A 22,326-nucleotide genomic window follows, 5' to 3' on the forward strand; every position below is an offset into this window, starting at 1 on the left:
AGCTGGGCTTGTTATACGCAGCGTGACGTGTAGAACATTTCGTCTTGATGCACGCACTTCAAGAATGGAACAGCAGGAACAAAATTAAACCACGAGAGCGATCACGTTCTCTGGTATTTTCTAAGTTCTGTATGAAGCAGAAGACGAAGCACCAGGCATGCGGCTCTCACAAACTTGCAGAGTAAGAAATTTCAGCTGAAAATACTGTAAATGCACGGAAGCCGCCCTGCCACAATGTCTTTTTCTGTAATGTGTTCTACTTTTATATTTTTGTTGTCAAGCTTTTTCTCCCTTTACAACTATCAAGAATGTCTGTAAACTTCGTTGGGAAACCGTGAAACTTCGGAAACCATCTCGAGTACGAATCATCAACACCCTAACTACACCTGTAAATGTGGCTTTGCAACCGCTGTTTTCTAGCCACCGAAACGGCGAGTGGAAAGCCGACATTCGAACAGATATACCAATGTCTCAGGAAGCCACTCCTTTCTTCCCTTAATCTAAGCCAATGTGGATTTCAATAAACGTTCTCATCATTATCATCATGTTCTACTTTGTTTAGTTTTTTACGTTTTTGTCAGTTCATAAGTATGTCATGGAGACGAGGAAATGACTATGATGTATATTTCTCACTTTTGAGGCGAAATTTTCCTCTCTTGACTCATCAGCTGCAAAGATCTTCGCAGGAAACATCTGCAGGAAATATCAGCATCAACTGACACTTAAGAAAAAAATCTGTCTCCATAGGGAATCGAACCACTATCCGTATGATCCCCAGCCGGGCGCGCGAACCGCTATCATGGCGAGTTTTTGGTTTATTTCTTGTTTACAATGACAATTACATTGGGGCACCGGGTACCTGGAAGACGATCGTAATTATCTTTAGCATGATGATGATAGTAGCGATGGTAATTACGCTGCAGTTAGTGATAATGGTAATGATAGCAGTAGCGATGGCAATGAAGGAGCATTGGTTCATAATGTCATAGTAAAAATAATGATGTTGATGATAGTAGGAAGGACAATAAAGATGCAGGTAATAAAATATTCTGTACAAGCATGCGACCTCTCAATGCAGTTGAAGACATAGGGAACAGCCTGCCGCGGACACACATTCTTATTGTCTTTGTCAGGGATATTGCCTTCGGTTGATTCTCATTATGTGCGCCAAACCGGTGAGAGCTTTGGCGCCCCGATGAGAGCTACGAAAACAAACACTGCTGCGAGGTAGCAGAGTAGCATGAACAGCGCGGCGCAAATCCATATGAAGCGCCCTTTCACGGGGCCGCCATGACGACTGCTGAGAGAACCGCACCGAGTTGCCATGATCTCGTGAGGACACGGGAGAAGCCACTTGAACTGACGACGCCGAAACGCTTGCCTTCCTTCCACGGAGTGGACGGGGGATACGTAGAACACAGAATTCTTCCGCAGCAGTAGCGATGACAATGAAAGAGACAATGAACACAGCAGTAGCGATGACAATGAAAGAGCATTGGTTCATACATAGTATAAGTAATGATGTTGATGATAGTAGGGAGGACAATAAAGATGCAGGTAATTGATTGAATGTCCTTTATTGAATGGGAAGGCTGATGGCCATGGATGGGGATAAAGGGGAGTAGACATAATCTTCATTGTTTAGGTCGTCACTCGAATCACATTGCTCTGTGCCTCTGCAGGTAATAAAATATTCTGTCAAGCGGCTTTCGTGGACTTAAGCAGTCCTGTGATTTTCCATTCTATTTCGCATGCTTTTCTGTCTGTAGAAAGCGGGAATTACGTAAAGCTCCAATTTGTATCAATAAAAAGCATTTTGAGGTTAAAGTCTTACTACCATAATTACCCGAAAATCTGGTTCTCGGTGTTGGCACCTGTTGGGCTTGACTTGTCTGAAATTTGGACAGTTGGCGCCAAACTGAATTATGGTCTGGTTTGTGGGGTTTAACGTCCCAAAGCGACTCAGGCTATGAGATACGCCGTAGTTGAGGACTCTGGAAATTCCGACCACCTGGGGTTCTTTAACGTGCACTGACATCGCACAGCACACGGGCGCCTTGCCTTTCGCCTCCATAGAAACGCAGCCCCTCGGCTGCCTCGTGCGGACAGAAGACAAGATAGACAAGAAAAAGAAGAAGGAGATAAAGGCGTGCTCCGCAACAGCCGTCGTCCAACACCCAAGCGGTAGCGGGTGCAATGACGGCCTACAACAGATAAAAATTCGATGGCAGGCTAGCCCCTGCCGCAAGCAGCGGTGACCTACCTCTTCGAGCCCCATCAGGATCAGCCACCCTCTTTTCCCCACAAAGACTGTCAGCGCACGTTAATCCCCAGGTAGTCGAAATTACTCCGTAGCCCTTCACTACGGCTCCCCTTTCTATTGCAAGACGACGACATGCGAGTGGCATTGGCGGCGTTCGGGAAAGTGGCCGAAATCCTCGGGGATAAGTTAAAAGTCAGCTGTTGATCCTACAAAGCATATACAAAACTGTCGCTTCCTCCGAGAATGAAGGCGGGTGTGACCAATAGGACCTACGCCATCAGCTGCGTGTGACCGGAGGTAACGCTTTTGTCAATGTTCCTGGTACGGCTCCTTTTTGCCCCCGGTGCCGTGGTACTGGACACATACGGTGCGAGTGTTGCGGGCCGTGTTGTGCGCTCTGCTGTCGTTTCGGCCACTGTGTGTCCCAGGGCGCGCGTACTTATGCACATGTTGAGGGCCCGGTGCGCAATTACGGTGCTAGCAAACATCTTCGAAGCAGGCGCTGTGGAAGCTACCCGTGAAAGTGGTCGCTATGACGCGACCAAGGATTCGTTTTCCGAGGGAACCGTTCCTCTTTCGAAAACCAGCCCAGCCAGCGAGGTGCAACGGTCCCCAGCTGACACCTCAGGGGGTGTGTCACCTCCATCAAAAGAAAATAGCACAAATTCTGTAAGCCTGGATTCTAATGGGAATCATAACGGCAAGCAGGATGAGACTGATGCCGACAGAGCGATCGACGCTTGCCCTGCGCCTCCTCGTTAGTATATTTTTTTCTTTTATTTCTAGTTAGCGATGAAAATTACAGGGGGGGGGCAGTAACCAGTATCCCCGCCTGTCACGCGGGAGACCGGGGTTCGGTTCCCCATCGTGGAGCTTAGTGTTTGTTTTCTTTTTAGCCTTCTGTGCTATTTCTTAGGGATGCTTGCCGGCTTCCCTGTGCCTCCTCGTTACCATAGTGGCCAGTATCCCCGCCTGTCACGCGGGAGACCGGGGTTTGATTCCCCGACGAGGAGCTTAGTGTTTGTTTTTTTATTAGCCTTCTGTGCCATTTCTTAGGAACGCGTGCCGGTTTCCTTTCGCCTCCTCGTTCGATTTTTGTTTCGATGCCTGGGTGCGGCCATCTTAATGTGATCGTGGCGCCCCGTATGAGTCAAACTGAGAAAGTCTGCTCCGGCTCCCCTTGCCGACATCTCCTCATGAATAAAGGTTTATTGAATGAATGAATTCCGACATCTTAGGCTGTGCTGTGCGTGTTGATGCTGCGGTGGCGGCAGTGTAAAATGGCTGTTTCGCGGTGCTCGTGAAAGCTGTCTGAAGCCTTGGTGCTATTTTGTGTTTTGTTTGAGCGTGCCAGGAAACCGTATACCATCCGTTTGGCATGGCAGCAGCTGTTGGAAAGAGCAGGAGCAACCGGGGCGACTGCAAAGGATTGCGCTCCGCTTCCGCAGGCCGAACTTGTCAGAGTTAACTGGGAGGACGTATCTGTTGTATATTTAATGAGGTATGTATTTGCTGTGATATTTCACAATCGCAATAGTAACTGTGCACACAAACACACAGCAAATGAACCGTACAGGCAGCTACCGAACGCGGAATGCAGATACAACGAGAGATGCTTTCCAGTCATCGCAGCATTGATTTACCATGAATGCGACCCATTTCATGTCGTGTAGTTTCTCGCGAAAGGGCATATTTATGTTCGATGTTGTGCTGCTTTCATTTCGCATTAGAGGCACGGGCAGCGTTCACCGCGGTTACTCCGCTAACTGCTGCTATCGCGTACCGAGCCTGACGAATGCATGCGCGTCTGTGGTGCGCCGGTGTACGAGTGCAAAAAGGGTACGATCGAGCTGCCCCGATCTAACAACGTACTTAGAAGTTAAACCACGGTTCAAGAACTGCACGTGAAAGAAGCAGGGTCCTGAGTACCATCCGAAGAAACTTTTATGCAGCCTTGGTGTACGTCCAACGGCGAAGTAACAGCGTATACTCCCATCCCGTCGTAGCAGCATCGTTTGAATGGCGTGTTGTTGAGTAAAACGTCGAAAAACGTGCATCCAGAGCTGCACCACGAACGAAGACGACAAATTCGAAGCACTTACAGCAGCGCTTACGAATTGGCGCCGTTCGCTGGCGCGGCGGACGACAGCTCTCGGCGTGCGCTATTTCCTAGTCGTGCCTAGGCCTGAATTCTTTCTCATCGAAGGCACATATCCGACGACGATTTATATTTGCACAGCACTAGAGTAGATAGTCTCTCGTGGAACTGCCTTACTGCTGATTCCATTGTATAAATAAAATGAAGATAATATCCGTGACGCCTTAGCAGCGGAGCCAGAGTGCAGAGATTAGCCGCACCGGCGACAGCTTGCTGTGTTGAGAAACTAGTTTGTATTGCAATTATCAACAGCACTACATGGGTCAGCAGTCTGCAAGAAAAATTTCAGTTTTTTTTTTTGCAGTCGGCCTATTGTTTAGGCAAAGAACAGATTTTAGCACGCTTTTCTGGCGCTGGCGGAAGAGATCCACCATATCGTTGGCGCGAAGGGCTTGCGGGAGGCACGGCCGGCGCGGCGTGCGTGCTTACTACGGTTGAGGAAGTAAAATGGGCATCATGTTCGCGAGTCCGTCGTTGGTATTACGTCTCTATGGTTTATACAAAACGTTCGGAGGCGAATTAAATGAGGATGGACTGGAAAGCGGTGAAGGAAAAGCATATTACAGCCGCACTCGGACTGTCCTTACATGCTTCCCGCGTACGCTCTCGGCAATCATCTCGCAATTTTTTTAAACTTGTTTGTGCAGTCCACAATCACGCATTGCTGTCCCGATTATATTAGGACTAAAATGGGCGCTAATAAAGGTCTTTAGGTCTCTTGACAACATACCAAGGTACAATGCCACCCCGCTATGCATGAAGCGTGCGAATGCACAGCCCACTCGGGACTTGCAACAGTGAGCCGGCGTAATGAGTCTGGTTAGAAGATGAGACTGGCGAAGTCTACGTGCGCTTGGCGCTTGCTCGGGCCCGAATCCCTGGAGAAGGTCTCTGTGTTTTCACCTCCGTTACGCTTTCTGCTTGTGTACAGTTCTGTGTGAGTGTACCAGTGTTTACGTGGTGTGAACGCCTCCTACAACGCAACAATATTTTCCTCCCCTCAAGCTTGCTTTCGGTAAAATGGTCTATAGTGGCCAGTATCCCCGCCTGTCACGCGGGAGACCGGGGTTCGATTCCCCGACGGGGAGTTTAGTTTTTGTTTCTGACTAGCATTCTGCGCCATTTCAGAACAGCACTTGCCGTCTTCCCTGCGCCTCCTCGTTAGTATAGTGAGTTCAATTCCACTTCTGGCCACCGAGCGTGACGGACGTGTTTATCATGGGCTCCCAAGGAGCGGATTCAGCGGCCCTGCTGGGAGTGTTTTGCACACTGATTTTTGCACGGCGACATAAAAGCAAGGTCGTTCCGGGTGAAGCACTCTCGAGACTCCCTCGCTTGTCTTTCACTGCTGCCGGAAGCGGTTGCCCTCGGGGCATATCAAATGAATCACGTGTGGGCGAACAGAACGTACCTCCTCCGTCTTTTCGAATGTCACACGTTGTACTAATCCCGAAAACAGATGACCCAGTTAAGCTTCAGTCTGTAGCGTCTTACCGTCCTATAAATCTAACGAATGTTGACTATAAAATTTACATGAAAGTATTAGGGCGACGACTCCAACGTGTAATTACTTCTATTGTAGGCCCACATCAGACATGCGGCATAAAAGGAAGGACCACTTTTACTAATATACACGCAGCAAGGAGTGTTCTCGAATGTTGTGACGCGATGCATGACCACGTAGCCATGATGCAATTAGACCTCCACAAAGCATTTGATAAAGTGATACATGAAATTTTGTTCTCTGTTTTAGAGTATGTCAATGCTGGTTCCGTGATTACAAATAGCGTGAAAATGGTTTACGAGTACTGTTAAGCGAGACTGGTCGTGAATAAGCATTTAACCGATCGTATACCTGTCCAGTCGTCAGTAAGGCAGGGCTGTCCTCTGTCTCCCCTTTTGTTTGCGCTTTATCTGGAGCCTTTCTGTTTAAGATTGCTTACAAGGCCAAACATACGTGGTTATAGATTTTTTCAAAGTGAAGTACGGGTTTTGGCATACGCGGACGATATTGCGGTTTTTTGTACGGACCATGAGAGCGTGCAAGAAGTTGTAAAAGAAGCCACTGCTTTTTGCATTTCAAGTGGAAGTGAAATTAGTTGGGCAAAGTGTTTAGGATTTTGGCATGGAAACTGGCAATACGCGCCTGAACTGTTCTCCAGTATGCAATGGACAATAACGCCAGGCAATTACCTTGGTGTGCCACTAAAGCATTACCGTGAAAGCAAGGAATGTTGGGCCGGGGAAGTTGAGCAAGTGAAAACCCAAACAAACAAATGGGGAGGACATAACTTTTCTATGTTCGCAAGAGCTACCGTTTGCAATATGTTCCTAGTTGCAAAAATTTCTTACATGCTGCAAGTGTTATCTATATCAAGAATTTCTGTTCAAAAACGGCATAGGGTATTTGCCACGTTTATGTGGGCTTCAACATGGGAGCCTACCAGTCGATGCAATCTGTTTCATACGGTGCATAACGGTGGACTGGGCTTGTCACATTTATACTTAAAGCAGATTGTAACCAGGTTCTTTTTTGGCGCGAACAAAGCGATGTTTTTCTTAGAACGGTAATCCAGGTGCGATTGCGTGATTCACTGCCGGAATATGTAGTTTCCACTATGTCTACAGGGACAATGGCTCTAAGTGCTTTTCTTCGCGAAGTTGTCGCGTCCTTCCAAATAGTGAAGGCGAGATTTTCAAATGAGTATATGTGTACTGTTACGCGAAAACATCTTTACAAAGATTTATTGGAAACCTTTTTACCTGTGCCTCTTTATCGCGCTGTATATGCTTTGGGTCCGGAGCGGGACGTGTTGAAGAGAGTGAAAAGAATGGCCATCAGATCGTCCGCTAAATCTTTCTTTTTTCAATTGCATACCGGCACTCTTCCGGTGAAGCCATGGCTGGAAAGCAAAGGCCTTTTCGTGCCTTGGTCTGCTGACTGTTTAATTTGCAAAAAGCTGGAATCCATAGAGCATATTTTCCTTGATTGTCACGATGCGGTTTTTTTGTGGGACGTGCTACAGCGCACTTTTAAAAAGGACTTACCAATACCGCCGTTTGGCATACGCTACCTTCCATGCGCCCAGCCAGGAGAAGTGCTCAGTGATTTAATAATGGTCTTGTGTATGCACAGCATATGGGGAACGCGGATGGATGTTCGCCATGAGCATGTTGTCGTACACTCAGCCCATTAGTATTTTGTTGAAAGTGTAATGTACACGCGTGATGTTTTCGGAGGGCAATCTGAATCCCCGGAATGGCTGCCAGTCTTGGACAAGCTCATGTCACTTAATCCATTCTATCACAAGAAACCTGCCAGAAAGTGACTTGTGTTTTTAATCCCATGCGACTTTTCATCGTTCTGTGTAGTTGCCAAGTCGGTAATAAAGAAAAAAAAAGAATCCTCGTTAGTATAGTGGCCAGGATTCCACTTCCGGCTTCGCTAGCGAACGGACGTGAGCATCATGGGCTCCGTAGGAGCGGTTACAGCGGTCCAACTGGGTCGCGGAAACAGGTTTTCTTGCTCAGGTGACCAAGCTTACAAAGTTATTTTGCCCCGGCTTCCAACAGGTCGTATTGTATGTAATACTCTTTTTTTGCACGCCGATGTGAGAGCGAGACCATACAAGGTCGATAATTTTCGCGACGCACTGGCACAGTTGGGACTGCTCCCCGAGGTTATCGCCTTGGGGGCGTACCAAATGAATCACGTTTGGGCCATCACGTTCAAGAGTGACGATGGAATGAAGCAGCTGCTGTCTTGCCGTGAACTAGCCGTGAAAGACCGTCGGTGCATTGTTGTTGACCCTGGTGACCAGGATGTTAAAATGAAAATCCACTGGATTTTATACAACGTTCCTGATGAAGATGTGCGGACCGCCCTGGCTCCCTACGGCACAGTCACAGAAATTGCCAAGGAACGCTGGCGCGTACAAGGCGTGCTGGACAAAGGCTCCTCAACACGGTCAGTGTCCTTGAAGTTGAAGCCTGGTGTGACAATTGATGATTTGCCGCACCAGCTGCGCATTGCTGGAGAACAGGTTCTCATAGTCATTTCCGGCAGAGCTCCACTTTGCCTGAGGTGCCATACCACAGGACATGTCTGACGAGAGTGCAAAGTTCCTCGTTGTACGCTATGCCGCCGCTTCGGACATCTTGAAACTGAATGTGTCATCATCATCATCATCATCATCAGCCTGATTATACCCACTGCAGGGCGAAGGCCTCTCCCATATTTCTCCACTTAACCCGGTTCTGTGCTAGCTGCATCCACTTGACCCCTGCGAACTTCTTAATCTCATCCGCCCACCTAACTTTCTGCCGCCCCCTGCTTCGCTTTCCTTCCCTTGGAATCCAGTTTGTTACCCTCAGCGACCATCGGTTATCCTCTCTTCGCACTACATGTCCTGCCCATGTCCATTTCTTCTTAATTTCCACTAGAATGTCGGTAACTTGAGTTATTTCTCTGACCCACTCTGCCCGCTTTCTATCTCTTAATGTTACCCCTACCATTTTTCGTTCCATAGCCCTCTGGGTTGTCCTCAACTTAAGTAGAACTCTCTTGGTTAGCCTCCACGTTTCAGCCCCATAGGTGAGTACAGGCAAGATGCAACTGTTGTATACTTTCCTCTTGAGCGATACCGGTAATCTGCTAGTCATAATCTGCGAGTGCTTGCCAAATGCGCTCCATCCCAATCGTATTCTTCTTGTTATTTCCTTTTCATGGTCCGGATCTGCGGTTACTACCTGTCCTAAGTAGACATATTCGCATACTACTTCCAGTATTTCGCTACCTAATTTAAACTGCTGTTCCTTCCCGAGGCTGTTGAACATTACCTTAGTCTTCTGCATATTGATTTTCAAGCCTACCTTTATACTTTTTCTGTCTAGGTCATCAATCATTATTTGCAGTTATTTATTTGTAGTGGCTGCACAGCAACCATAGTTCTGCATAAAGAAAGTAACAAAATTCCGATAAAGAAAGGTGTTAGGCAAGGAGACACAATCTCCCCAGTAGTATTCACAGCTTGTTTAGAGGAAGTATTCAGAGACTTGGAATCGGAGCAGTTAGGGATAAGGGTAGATGGAGAATACCTCAGTAATCTGCGATTTGCTGATGACATTGCCTTGCTAAGCAACTCGGGGGATGAACTGCAAATAATGATTGATGAATGTGTCAAGACCTATGCAAATGTCACAGGGTCTATAACAAGGCAAGACGCCTCGGAGCTCGTCATGGACGAGGTTGAAGCCGAGGAAGCTGCGAGTACCGAATCGAGCACACCGCAGTCAAATGCCAAGGATACGGATGCCACTGGGGGCGGGGCAGTAAAGTGTAGTGAAGACCGCGCCTCTGAGCCTGCTCAGGCAGGTGCAGCGGAGACTGGTGGGGCATCAGATCGAGAAGGCAGCCATGGCACTATAAGCATGACAGAAAATGCCGAGTTATCGAAGGAGGTATGAACTACGACCAATCATCCACGAACGTGGCACCAACAGAGAGGACCCATGACAAGGCCTGTGTTGAAGATTCGTGTCTTTCTACCCCCAGCGCCGACGAACCACCTCCCAAAACACCAGGACAGCGTCGGGCGACGCTTCGCCCGAAGCCCAACATCCCGCCGGACAGAAAGCCGGCGACGACTACACCGACGTAGGAAAAATGGCTCGCCCCGAATTGACTCAAGGACGAGGGGAGACTCACGACGGGTCTTCCAGCGAGGGTGTGCTGACGTTCAGTCAGTACATACCGGACGACCCGCACACCTCTCGAGTGGACTCGAAATTTCGTAAGCGAGAACGTTTCCTGTATTCATCATCTGTGTATAATACGGTAGAAGGTGAACACCGAGCGGTTTGGTTATCTTGTGTTTTTAAGCGATATGGCAGCTCAACCTGAAGCAACACTTCGATTTGCTACGCTTAATGTAAGAGGCCTTGCACCGAGGCGACGTCAGTATCAACTGAGTCGCCGCATGCTGGACAGCGATTTGGACGTCATAGCAGTGCAAGAGACTAAGGTCGACAGTGAAGCTTAGACAAACCGCATGGTCGAACCGTTTAGAATTCGGTACAGTGTATGTGTATGCCATTCTGTTGGTACATCGGGAGGGTGTGCTATCTTCATCCGCAATTCTTTAGGTATTGTTGAAGAATCTGTTGTAGTGTGTAATACTGGACGTTTTGTTATGTGTGATTTTTCATATCTTGATTTACAGTGACGCGTACTGTGTGTGTATGCCGCAAATAAGGAAAATGAGCTCAAAGCATTCTTCAAAAATATTGAACCTTATTTGAATTCTACCAGATATACGATCCTTCTTGGCGATTTCAATTGCGTGTGTATGCCCGAGGACAGAGCTACTAACGCGATCATTCGGGATCAAAGTTCGTTGCTTTTGAGCTCAATCATCCAAGAGCACAATCTCGAAGACGTTGGGAGTGCTCTGTCAGAAGGAATCCGTCCTCAGTTCACGCACTTCCAACAAGCCAGCCACGCACGACTCGACAGAGCTTATGTGTCGGTTATCTTGGTGCCAATGATTAGTGAATACTTGGTTAAAAGCATCGCATTCAGCGACCATTGCATGGTGATGTTTACAGTAGGAACTAAGCCCAAGAGGTCTAATTTCAACTGGAACCTTTCAAAACTAAATGTAAAGCTGCTTAGTGATGGAAGTTTCGCGCGTACAGTACAAGAAAAACTTGATAGTTTGTTTATGGGCGACAATAGGGACGTTATAGAGAAATGGGAGCGTTTCAAAGAAGAAATAAAAATGAGCGCAATCGAAAGAGCGTGTGCACTATCACATAACGAGAAAAGGGAGGAAAAAGAACTTCAAAGCCGATTAAATTCACTTCTGCGGCTAGAAAACGCACAGCCAGGCCAGTTTGCATCAGAAATAAAAGAAACAAAATATAGACTAGAACTGATAGATAAGGAAAAATACGAAGGTGCTATCATACGCGCACGCGCAGAGCGGTTGTGGCTAGGTGAGTCGCCAAAAAAGCGGTCCCTATGTGACGAAAAACGATATGCCGTCAAGAATGAGATTAAAGAGATAGTCTACCAGGGAAAAATAACTCGCGATTTCAAGACTATTCAGCGCGCGTTTGTTGATTATTATGAAGAACTGCTGGGTCACGAGGCAAACTTTGCAAGAAGGCTTTGAGTCAGAATTTCTGTCGCTGTTGCCAATACTAGGGGATGAAGTTAAGCTTAACCTAGAGGCACCCATTAGCGTTATTGAAATCGAGCGTGCTATTGACGAGTTGAGCTCTTGAAAGGCACAGGGACCAGACGGGCTTGGCGCAGCTTTCTACAAAGCCTTCAAGAGTGATGTGGCGTATATGTTGCACCGAATAATTCAAGAAATGTATGAAACCCACATGATGCCCCCGTCTTTCCGAAAAACCCACATTATTCTCATACCGAAGAGTGACGATCCCACCAGGCGACAATCAGTAAAAGCTTATAGGCCCATAAGTCTCACAAATGTAGACTATAAAATTTTCATGAAGGTTTTAGGACGAAGATTGCAGAATGTAATAAAGTCTATTGTTGGCCCGCACCAAACGTGCGGAATAAAAGGTCGAACGATACATACAAACATTCATGTAGCACGTAGTATTTTAGAATGCTGTGATTCAATTGAGAAACCTGTAGCCATGTTGCAATTAGACATGGAAAAAGCCTTTGACCGCGTTAGTCACCATATCTTGTTTTCTATCCTTGAACATGTGAATGTTGGCCGCGTTCTTTTTGATGGTGTTAAAATGGCATATGCTGGTTGTACGGCAAACATCATTATTAATAAGCAAATCAGTGAAAGCATTACTGTTCGTTCTTCAGTTAGACAAGGATGCCCTTTGTCGCCGTTGTTGTCTGCCCTCTATCTCGAACCATTCTGTCTAAAAATTATGTCAAATGAGAATGTGCATGGCTTTGCGATATTGTCCACTGAAGTTAAAATCCTTTCTTACGCGGATGACATTGCAATCTTCTGCGCAGATAAAGATAGCGTAACAGAAGCAGTGAAAAAGGCGACTAGGTTTTGCAAAGTCTCAGGAAGCGTGATAAACTGGGAAAAGTGCTTCGGCTTTTGGCATGGTAGCTGGGAATCTGCGCCTATCATGCACGAAGGCTTTAACTGGCAATGTCACCTGTTAAATATTTGGGAGTTCCGCTAAACGATTATAAAGAACCAGCAAAGTACTGGGAAGCAGAAATTGAATGTGCGCGTGAAAATACGCGCAAATGGGGTGGCCGAGATGTTTCTATTTTTACTAGAGCCACAGTATGCAACCTGTTTCTAGTGGCCAAAGTTTGGTATGTGCTTCAGGTATTGTGTATGTAACGAACCAGTGTCCAGCGATTGCACCGAGTGTTTGCCGTGTTTATTTGGGGGTCGAGTTGGGAGAGGACAAGCCGCACAAATCTTTTTCGATCTGAAAAGCGGTGACCTGGGTTTGGCTCATTTGTTCGTTAGGCAACTTATGTCGAGATTTATGTTCCTTCGGGACCAAAAAGACACTTTCTTGCGGACAGTAATGCAACTGTGGCTGGGTGAGGCACTGCCAGACTTCGTTGTATCATCCAGCCCTGTTAGACACATGGGGTAAGATGTTTCCTCTGGGAGGTTGTTCGAGCTTTTAAATTTTTGAAAGCTCGCTTTTCAGTGCAGTACCTTACTGAAGTATCGAGGAAAGAACTTTACAAAGCACTCATTGATACTGTGTTACCTGTTCCTGTCTACCGGGCCATGTACAGTGTAGGTCAAGGTAAAAATGTGCTGAAAAGAGTAAAGAGGATGCCTGTGCGGGCCTCGGTTAAAACATTCTTTTTTCAGTTGCACAGTGACACTCTACCAGTGAAGCCCTGGCTTCAAGAAAAGGGTATTTTTGTCCCATGGTCCGTAAATTGCCTAATTTGTAGAACACCGGAGACGATAGATCACATGCTCCTTCACTGTACAGACTCGGCATTTCATTGGGACATCTTACAACGAACGGTTAAAAAGTTGCTCCCGATATCGCCATACGGAATACAATTTCTACCTGTAGAGAGTGGGGACGATATACCATATGACATGTTCATGCTTCTCAGCCTACACAGTATTTGGAGAAATCGGATGGCTTCCAGGCATGCAGACGTGACTGTACTCCCCGTCAGGGAGTACTTTATCGAAAGCATGTCTTATATAAGAGATGTGATTAGGGCCCAAAATGAGCCCCCCGAGGGGTTGTCAGTAATTGACGACCTTGTACAGCTTAAACGCTTTTAATCCTGTTGCGTGAGCGAGGCAGATTTCCGCTCTTTTTTGCATTCTCGTCAGTATAGTGGCCAGTATCCCCGCCTGTCACGCGGGAGACCGGGGTTCGATTCCCCGACGGGGAGCTTAGTTTTTGTTTCTTTTTTGCATTCTGCGCCATTTCAGATCAGCGCTGCCGTTTTCCCTGCGCCTCCTCGTTAGTATAGTGGCCAGTATCCCCGCCTGTCACGCGGGAGACCGGGGTTCGATTCCCCGACGGGGAGCTTAGTTTTTGTTTCTTTTTTGCATTCTGCGCCATTTCAGATCAGCGCTGCCGTTTTCCCTGCGCCTCCTCGTTAGTATAGTGACCAGAATCCCCGCCTGTCACGCGGGAGAACGGGGTTCGATTCCCCGACGGGGAGCTTAGTTTTTGTTTCTATTTTGCATTCTGCGCCATTTCAGATCAGCGCTGCCGTTTTCCCTGCGCCTCCTCGTTAGTATAGTTGCGGGATTCTGCTTCCGGCCACGCCAGTGAACGGACGCAGGGTGCAGGGCTCCTCAGGAGCGGCTTCAGCGGCCATGTCAGGCCGCGGTAACAGGACTGCGGAACAGGACAATACTTTCCAGGTTGTTTTGCCTGCACTGCCAACAGGTCGGTTTGTTTTGAATACCGTTTTTTTGCATGCCGATATCAGGGCCCGGCCGTACCGGGTGGAAGATTTCCGGGATGCTTTGGCGCAACACTCGCTAATCCCCGACGTTATCGCAATGGGGGCGTATCGGATGAGCCACGTCTGGGCCGTCACTCTCAGAGATACTGAAGCGGTGAACAAGATTGTAAGTGTAAGTGAGCTGTGTGTAAAAAACGGTCGCTGCTTGGTGATTGACCCGGCGAACCAGGACGTGCGACTCAAACTTCACTGGCTGCTACACAACGTGCCAGACGAGGATGTTCGTGCTGCATTTGCGCCGTACGGAAAGGTGTCTGAGGTTTCCCGGGAGCGCTGGCGTGTTAAAGGTATGGTAGAAAAGGGCTCCACCACTAGACTCGTCACCCTGAAGCTGAAAGCTGGCTTGAAGCTCGACGACCTTCCGCATCAGTTGAATGTTAGCGGAAAGCTGGCGCTAGTGATTGTGCCAGGCAGACCCCCGTTTTGCCTACGCTGCCGGAGTACGGGTCACATCCGCAAAGAGTGCCGGGTTCCTCGCTGCGGAACCTGTCGACGGTTCGGGCATGAAGACAGCCAGTGTGCACGAACCTAAGTTAGCATTGCCGGACCTGGGACCAGCGAAGATTCGTCCGAGTTAATTATGGACGAGGCGGATGCGGAGGAGGCTGCTGACATTAGAGGTCAGTCAACGAAACAGGACGCGCCTTCCATGACGGTTTTAAAGAAGAATAAAGTGACGGTCTCTAATGAACAGAATGAAACTCGACATGTCTTGAACGTTCCATCCCAGGACCATGAAAGCGCGTCAAAGGAAGCGTCAGAAGACGTAATCAAATTTTCTGAAGCTGAGGACCATCTCAGTACCGAGCCTTCCTGTACTGATGCCATGGAGGTTGGGCAGGAGACAGCAGCCTTAATTGCCGCGAAACGTCCGCACGAAGAAAGCGTCGAGGAGACTCAGCTGCCAGGCGGTGTTTGTGGTGAGCCGCCTCCGAAAACTGCGGGCATCCGAAGAGCAACTTTGCGACCGAAGCCGAACTTCTCGGCCGACACGCGGCAGGCGGGGAAACCGCCTCCGTAGTTTTGTGGTGTCCTGAACGATTTGTGGGTCGGCTGCCTACCGACCAGCGTCAGGAACATTCGTCAACCAAGAGGGACGTGTGGGGAAAAAAAATGAAAGACGGTGCTTGGACTTCGTTTGAATGCAGCCCGCTGTTCTGCTGGGAGGACATTACATGCACACATACGCCGCTGTTCTTCAGAAGCGGAGGCCACGCAACCATGAACGTAGGCACCATGCTGGTACGGGCGTCTCTTTCTAATTCATGACTCTTAAGCTTAATTTGCCGTTACACGTAGCTACTTTGAATGTCAGAGGGCTGGGAGTGAAAAGGCGACAATGCCAGCTCAGTCGCCTCCTTTTGGATAATGATATAGATATAGCAGCTGTGCAAGAGTCAAAGATTGAGAGCCAAGAAAGCACTGACCGTATGGTGGCTTCTTTTCAAGCAAACGTTTAGGTGTGTATGCCATTCTGTTGGTGTATCGGGTGGATGCCTTTTATTTATACGTAACACGCTGGGAGTAAGCGTAGAGTCCGTTTTTGCCTGTCCAAGTGGTCGGCTTTTGATTACTGATTTTACCTACTGTAATTTATGCTGGCGTGTTGTGTGTGTGTATGCTCCCATTTCAAAATGCGAACGTGAATCATTTTTTGAGTCTATTGAATTGTGGCTGAAGACTGACAAAATCTTGATTGTACTTGGTGACTACAACTGTGTGTGCTCAGCTGTGGACCGAGCGGCAAAGTGTAAACCTCGAACAGACAGAAGCTCCGACCTGTTGAATGCACTTGTGCATGAGTATGGCCTTGAGGATGTTGGCAGTGTGTTCTCCACTGGAAACCAGCCAGAGTTCACGCACCTTCAGCGAGATAGCCATGCTAGATTGGACAGGGTGTATGCCTCGGTTGTTCTTGTTTCCCTATGTACTGCATATGAGGTCAAGCATGTGTCTTTTAGTGATCATCGTCTCGTGAGTGCAGTGTTTTGTAGGAAAGGAAAGATATCGCGCTTTAACTGGCACTTATGGAAACTGAATGCCAAGCTTCTCGTCGATGAAGAGTTCCTTATGGAAGTTAAGACTGAGTTTGAAACACGTCTGGCTATGCGACCAGTAAGTTTCGCAGCGGAATGGGACAGCTTCAAAGAGTGGGTCAAAATGAAATCCATAGAAAAGAGCAGTAAGGTGCGGCATAAAGAGAAAGAAAAAGAAAAAGAACTGAATGAACAACTCCAGTTTCTTTTGAGCATGGAAAGTTCAGTGCCAGGGCATTTCGCCAGTAAAATACGAGAGATAAAAAGTGAGTTGGAAACAATCGACAGTGAAAGGTACACAGCGGCTGTTATACGTGCAAGGGCTGAAAAACTTTGGGCTGGAGAAGTAATGACAAAACGAGCGCTAGCAGACGAGAAAAGATACGCCTGCCAGAAAGAAATAAGGAGTATAAGATATGCCGGCCATATCACTGAAGATGCTAAAGATATTCAACGTGCTGTAACAGTGCCCTTCAAAGAACTGCTTAGCGCTAAGCTTGAGACTGTAGGCGGCTTTCGAACAGATTTTCTAAGACTGATGCCTGCACTGGATGACGAAAGTAAAGCGCGCCTAGAAACACCGGTAACGTTGCAGGAGATACTATCTGCAATAGATGACCTGACACCTGGGAAGGCCCCTGGGCCGGATGGTCTAAGCGCCGCATTCTTTAAAACTTTTCAGCAGTATGCGGCTCAGTTTATGCTCTGTGTAATCACTGAAGCTTATGAACGTATTACTGTTCCATTGTCTTTCTCTACATCGCACATTGTTCTAATACCCAAGACAGATGATCCGGAGAAACGACAGTTGGTGGGGTCATATCGACCGATAAGCCTCACCAATGTTGACTATAAGGTGTACATGAAGGTTTTAGCAAAAAGACTGCAAAAGCGTAATAAAAACATTGGTTGGGCCTCATCAAACGTGCGGCATCAAGGGTCGATCCATTGCCACGAATATACATGTCGCAAGAACCGTACTATAATGTGTTGATGCACTCGGTGGTCAGATAGCCATGATGCAGTTAGATTTGGCGAAAGCCTTTGACCGTGTTTCTCACGAAATTCTTTCTTCCATTTTGGAGCATTCTAACCTTGGAAAAGTCATAGTGGAGGGTGTTAAAATGGCTAATGCGAACTGCACGACCCGTATTATTGTGAATGGTGAACTGACTGACAGCATCGCAGTACGGTCATCAGTAAGGCAGGGCTGCCCGCTCTCATGCCTGCTTTTTGCACTGTATTTAGAGCCACTTTGCTTGGCTATCATTGATAGCGATCGCATTTTAGGATTCAAGCTGCAATCAGCACACGTGAAAATGCTAGCATACGCTGATGACATTGCAGTCTTTTGTGCAACTAGAAAGAGCATCTGTGAAGTCACTGGTGTCGTCCAAACATTTTGTGATCAAACCGGATGCAAGATCAATTGGGAGAAATGCTCTGGGTTTTGGCACGGTGATTGGGACGTGACACCTGATTTCTTCTGTAAGCTGCGATGGTCTGCTTTCCCAACACGTTATCCAGGCGTGCCTTTGAAATGTTATCAAGATCCCAATGTGCACTGGGTGGAAGAAACATCCAGAGTGAAAGAAAAAGCGGATGCGTGGCAAGGAAGGCAACTGTCAATGTTTTCGCGCGCTTCTATTTGCAATGTTTTTCTTATTTCGAGGCTGTGGTACCTCATGAATGTGTTGTGTTTCTCACGAACCTCAATTCAGAAAATGCACTGCGTTTTTGCTGTTTTTATTTGGGCATCCACATGGGAAAAAACCGCCCGGACGAATTTGTTTATTTCTGTTTAAAGGGGCGGGCTTGGCCTTGCACATCTGTTCTTGCATCAGGTGGTCTCGCGATTTATATTCCTCCGTGATCAAAAAGATACCTTTCTAAGAACTGTGATGCAAGTGCGAGTGCAGAGGCTGCTCCCTGAATGGATTGTGTCATGTGAAAACATGCCTGGTACTGTGACTGGCTATCTGCGCGAGGTTGTTTTTTCGTGCAAGTTGCTAGAAGTGCGGTTTTCTTTTGATTATCTCACCAATGTTCCCAGAAAAAAACTGTATAAAGATCTCATTGACGTGATGCTGCCGGTGCCTTTTTACCGGGCATTACACTGTGGAGGCCCAGGGCAGGACGTTTTGAAAAGAGTTAAGAAGATGCCCGTGAGGCCATCAACTAAAACGTTCCTTTTCAAACTTCACTCCAACACGCTCCCCGTTAAAACCTGGTTGAATGAAAAAGGTATCTTCGTCCCATGGACAACAAATTGCCTGTTGTGCAAAAAACCGGAAACAATTGAACACGTTTTCTTACAGTGTTGGGATGCTGTCTTTCTATGGGACGTCCTCCAAAGGACAATATAAAAAGGAACTTCCATTAACTCCTCACGGTATAAGATTCCTACCAGTGCAGAACGATGATGCACCTTATGATTTATTTATGCTTCTTGGCCTCCATAGTTTGTGGAAAACACGATTGCAGGTGCGTCATGCAGATATAGATACACGATCTGCGCGTGAAAACTTTATTGAAAGTGCTGTGTATATACGCGAAACTTTCAGGATGCAGCAGGATCCGCCACAATGGCATTCTCTGTTTGATGAGTTGATGCACTTGAACAGATTTCAGCCGCGTACGCGTTAGCTCAAGTGTAGTTGACGTGTTTTATCATGTTTTTTTGGTTTGTGTTTCACGGCAGTAAAGAAAAAAAAAGTTAGTATAGTTGCCAGTATCCCCGCTTGTCACGCGGGAGACCGGGGTTCGATTCCCAGACGGGGAGCTTAGTTTTGTTTCTTTTTTTTGCATTATGCGCCATTTCAGATCAGCGCTGCCGTTTCCCCTGCGCCTCCTCGTTAGTATAGTGGCCAGTATCCCCGCCTGTCACGCGGGAGACCGGGGTTCGATTCCCAGACGGGGAGCTTAGTTTTTGTTTCTTTTTTTTTGCATTATGCGCCATTTCAGATCAGCGCTGCCGTTTCCCCTGCGCCTCCTCGTTAGTATAGTGGCCTGTATCCCCGCCGGTCACGCGGGAGACCGGGGTTCGATTCCCCGACGGGGAGCTTAGTTTTTATTTCTTTTTTGCATTCTGCGCCATTTCAGATCAGCGCTGCCGTTTTCCCTGCGCCTCCTCGTTAGTATAGTGGCTAGTATCCCCGCCTGTCACGCGGGAGACCGGGGTTCGATTCCCCGACGGGGAGCTCAGTTTTTATTTCTTTTTTGCATTCTGCGTCATTTCAGATCAGCGCTGCCGTTTCCCCTGCGCCTCCTCGTTAGTATAGTGGCCAGTATCCCCGCCTGTCACGCGGGAGACCGGGGTTCGATTCCCCGTCGGAGAGCTTATAGTTTTTATTTCTTTTTTTGCATTCTGCGCCATTTCAGATCAGCGCTGCCGTTTCCCCTGCGCCTCCTCGTTAGTATAGTGGCCAGTATCCCCGCCAGTCACGCGGGAGACCGGGGTTCGATTCCCCGACGAGGAGCTTAGTTTTTCTTTTTTGCATTCTGCGCCATTTCAGATCAGCGCTGCCGTTTTCCCTGCGCCTCCTCGTTAGTATAGTGGCCAGTATCCCGCCTGTCACGCGGGAGACCGGGGTTCGATTCCCCGACGAGGAGCTTAGTTTTTATTCCTTTTTTGCATTCTGCGCCATTTCAGATCAGCGCTGCCGTTTTCCCTGCGCCTCCTCGTTAGTATAGTGGGATTCCACTTCCGGCCACCGAGCGTGACGGACGTGTTATCATGAGCTCCGGTGGAGCGGTGTCAGCGGCCCGAGAGGGCCGCGGAAACAGGTTTTTTGCTGGTGATGCCCAGGATTATCAAGTTGTGCTGCCGCAATTGCCAACAGGTGCGTGCGTTTTGAATACCGTCTTTCTTCACGGCGATTTGAAAGCCAGGCCTTTTCGTGTGGAAGATTTTCGCGACACGCTGGTCCGTCTCGGAATGCTCCCTGAGGTGCTAGCTTTGGGGGCGTTCCAGATGAACCATGTGTGGGCGGTCAGCTTTAACAGCCCAGATGCGACAAGGAAAATTTTGGAAGCTAGCGAGGTTCAAGTGAAAGGAAAACGGTGCCTTGTCATCGACCCGGCTAACCAGGATGTGCGGCTGAAGCTCTACTGGGTGCTTCATAACGTCCCTGACGAAGATATTCGTGTGGCACTAGCCCCATACGGCAAAGTAACTGACCTGTCTAGGGAGTGCTGGCGCGTTCAGGGTATGGCAGACAAAGGTTCCTCTACCCGCACTGTAGGCCTCAAGATAAAGCCCGGTGTGACACTGGAGGACTTGCCTCACCAAATACGCATTTCTGGAAGTACGGCACTACTAGTCGCACCGGGGCGCCCGCCGTTATGTCTGAGATGCAATAGCCGAGGGCACATCAGGAGGGAGTGTAAAGTGCCTCGCTGTGCCATGTGCAAGCGATACGGCCATGAAGAAGCTATGTGCTCTAGGTCGTATGCCAATGTAGCAGGTATCAGAGCGGGCAACAAAGTCCAGGAAGAACATCTCATGGACCAAGTGGACGCAGAGGAAGCAGCTGGAGGAGGGGGCGTGCCACCTACTGCAGACAAGGATGCCGCACTTGCTTCTGAAACAGAGGGACCAGTTAATGTGCAAACAAAGAGTATATCGGAAGCTTCTCCTGCGGCGGAAAACGCTGCGGACGAGAATGGTGGAAATAGGAGCGAAGCTCCTTGTGCATCGCCTGGGAAAACTCAGGAAAGAGAAGACGCCGTGATGTCAACCATGCCTACAACAACGAAACGACTTCACGCCGACAGCAGCAACGATTCACACGGCAAAGGACACGAACCCAACGAGGAGCCACCAGTGAAAGCTCTGCCCAACCGAAGGCCGTCTTTGAGAGTGGCACCCAAAATTCCGCCCGAGCCGAGACCCCAGCAAAAACCGTCGGTGATGCCACCGACGTGATCCCCAGCCACGTGAGTGTCGGAGCCGCCAACGAGCGATGGCTAAGGCAGGGACAGCTTCTCGCGGCGATTTAAAAAACGCCGTGTCTGTGAACTGTAGGCTGCAAAAGACTGTGCAAGGGGGAGAAAATGAGATTTCGATCCGGGGCTCCAAAGTCGAAGGTAACACCATGCGGTTCGGGAGCTCCTTGAGAAAAAAATGGCAGTGAGCATAGAAACAAGTTTGCATGTGGCCACGCTGAATGTGCGCGGCTTGTCCACTCGGAGAAGACAATATCAACTAAGTCGGCTTTTCATGGAAAACAACCTCGACGTCATTGCTATTCAAGAGACAAAAGTTGAAAGTGAGGAAGCAACAAACCGCATGGTGGAACGTTTCAGAGCACATTATAATGTGTGCATTTCGCACGCTACTGGCACAGCGGGTGGCTGTGGCCTTTTTGTTAAGAAGTCCTTGGAAGCAACCATTGAAAGTGTTTATACTTGTGGCAGTGGCCGTCTAATAGTGTGTGACTTTATACTGCAAAGTAACAAGTTTAGAGTCATTTGTTTATACGTTCCAAATAAGGCGGGTGAACGCAAAATGTTTTTCGAGTCAGTTGAGCGCCACATAAACACAGATCAAATGATCATCGTAATGATGGGTGATTTTAATTGTGTGTGCCGAACCGAAGACCGAACTAGGCAGGCGTCTGTTCGAGATTCGAGTTCGTTGTTTTTGAACGAGCTGGTTGACGACCGCGGACTAGAAGATGGGTTATTTATGTCGAATTCAACATCACAATGGTTTACCCATCACCAGCGAGGCAGCCTCGCCAGACTGGATCGAATTTATGTATCTGCAAAAGTAGTACCTGTGTGCACCGAGTATGGTGTTAAAAACGTTTCTTTCAGTGACCACAGTTTGGTCATGGTGATGCTGGGTCCGAGAAACCCGCCCAAATTCAACTGGGATCTG

The 22,326-nt window shown here is 48.1% G+C and overlaps 1 protein-coding gene, 2 non-coding genes and 1 pseudogene across 3 annotated transcripts; all 4 read left to right on the forward strand.

The window, feature by feature from the left end:
• Positions 1 to 7,888: 7,888 nt before the first annotated feature.
• Positions 7,889 to 11,708, forward strand: LOC146179893 (uncharacterized; annotated as a pseudogene).
• Positions 11,709 to 13,887: 2,179 nt separating this feature from the next.
• Positions 13,888 to 13,959, forward strand: TRNAD-GUC (transfer RNA aspartic acid (anticodon GUC)). Its single transcript has one exon. It is a non-coding gene; the product is annotated as a tRNA-Asp (tRNA).
• Positions 13,960 to 19,570: 5,611 nt separating this feature from the next.
• On the forward strand, positions 19,571 to 19,642 carry TRNAD-GUC (transfer RNA aspartic acid (anticodon GUC)). The gene has a single exon. It is a non-coding gene; the product is annotated as a tRNA-Asp (tRNA).
• Positions 19,643 to 20,145: 503 nt separating this feature from the next.
• Positions 20,146 to 21,369, forward strand: LOC146179896 (uncharacterized). The gene has a single exon (XM_084580288.1). It carries the CDS (start codon positions 20,179 to 20,181, stop codon positions 21,367 to 21,369), a length of 1,191 nt encoding a protein of 396 aa, XP_084436414.1. The 5' UTR covers positions 20,146 to 20,178.
• Positions 21,370 to 22,326: the final 957 nt, after the last annotated feature.

This window comes from Amblyomma maculatum, chromosome 9 (assembly GCF_055883805.1).
Source record: "Amblyomma maculatum isolate TAMU_Amacu chromosome 9, ASM5588380v1, whole genome shotgun sequence".
In the NCBI taxonomy this organism is placed as follows: domain Eukaryota; kingdom Metazoa; phylum Arthropoda; class Arachnida; order Ixodida; family Ixodidae; genus Amblyomma; species Amblyomma maculatum.

Coding starts and splice junctions, on each gene's coding strand:
- LOC146179896 (XM_084580288.1), top strand. CDS start 20,179: ATGAGCTCCGGTGGAGCGGTGTCAGCGGCCCGAGAGGGCCGCGGAAAC.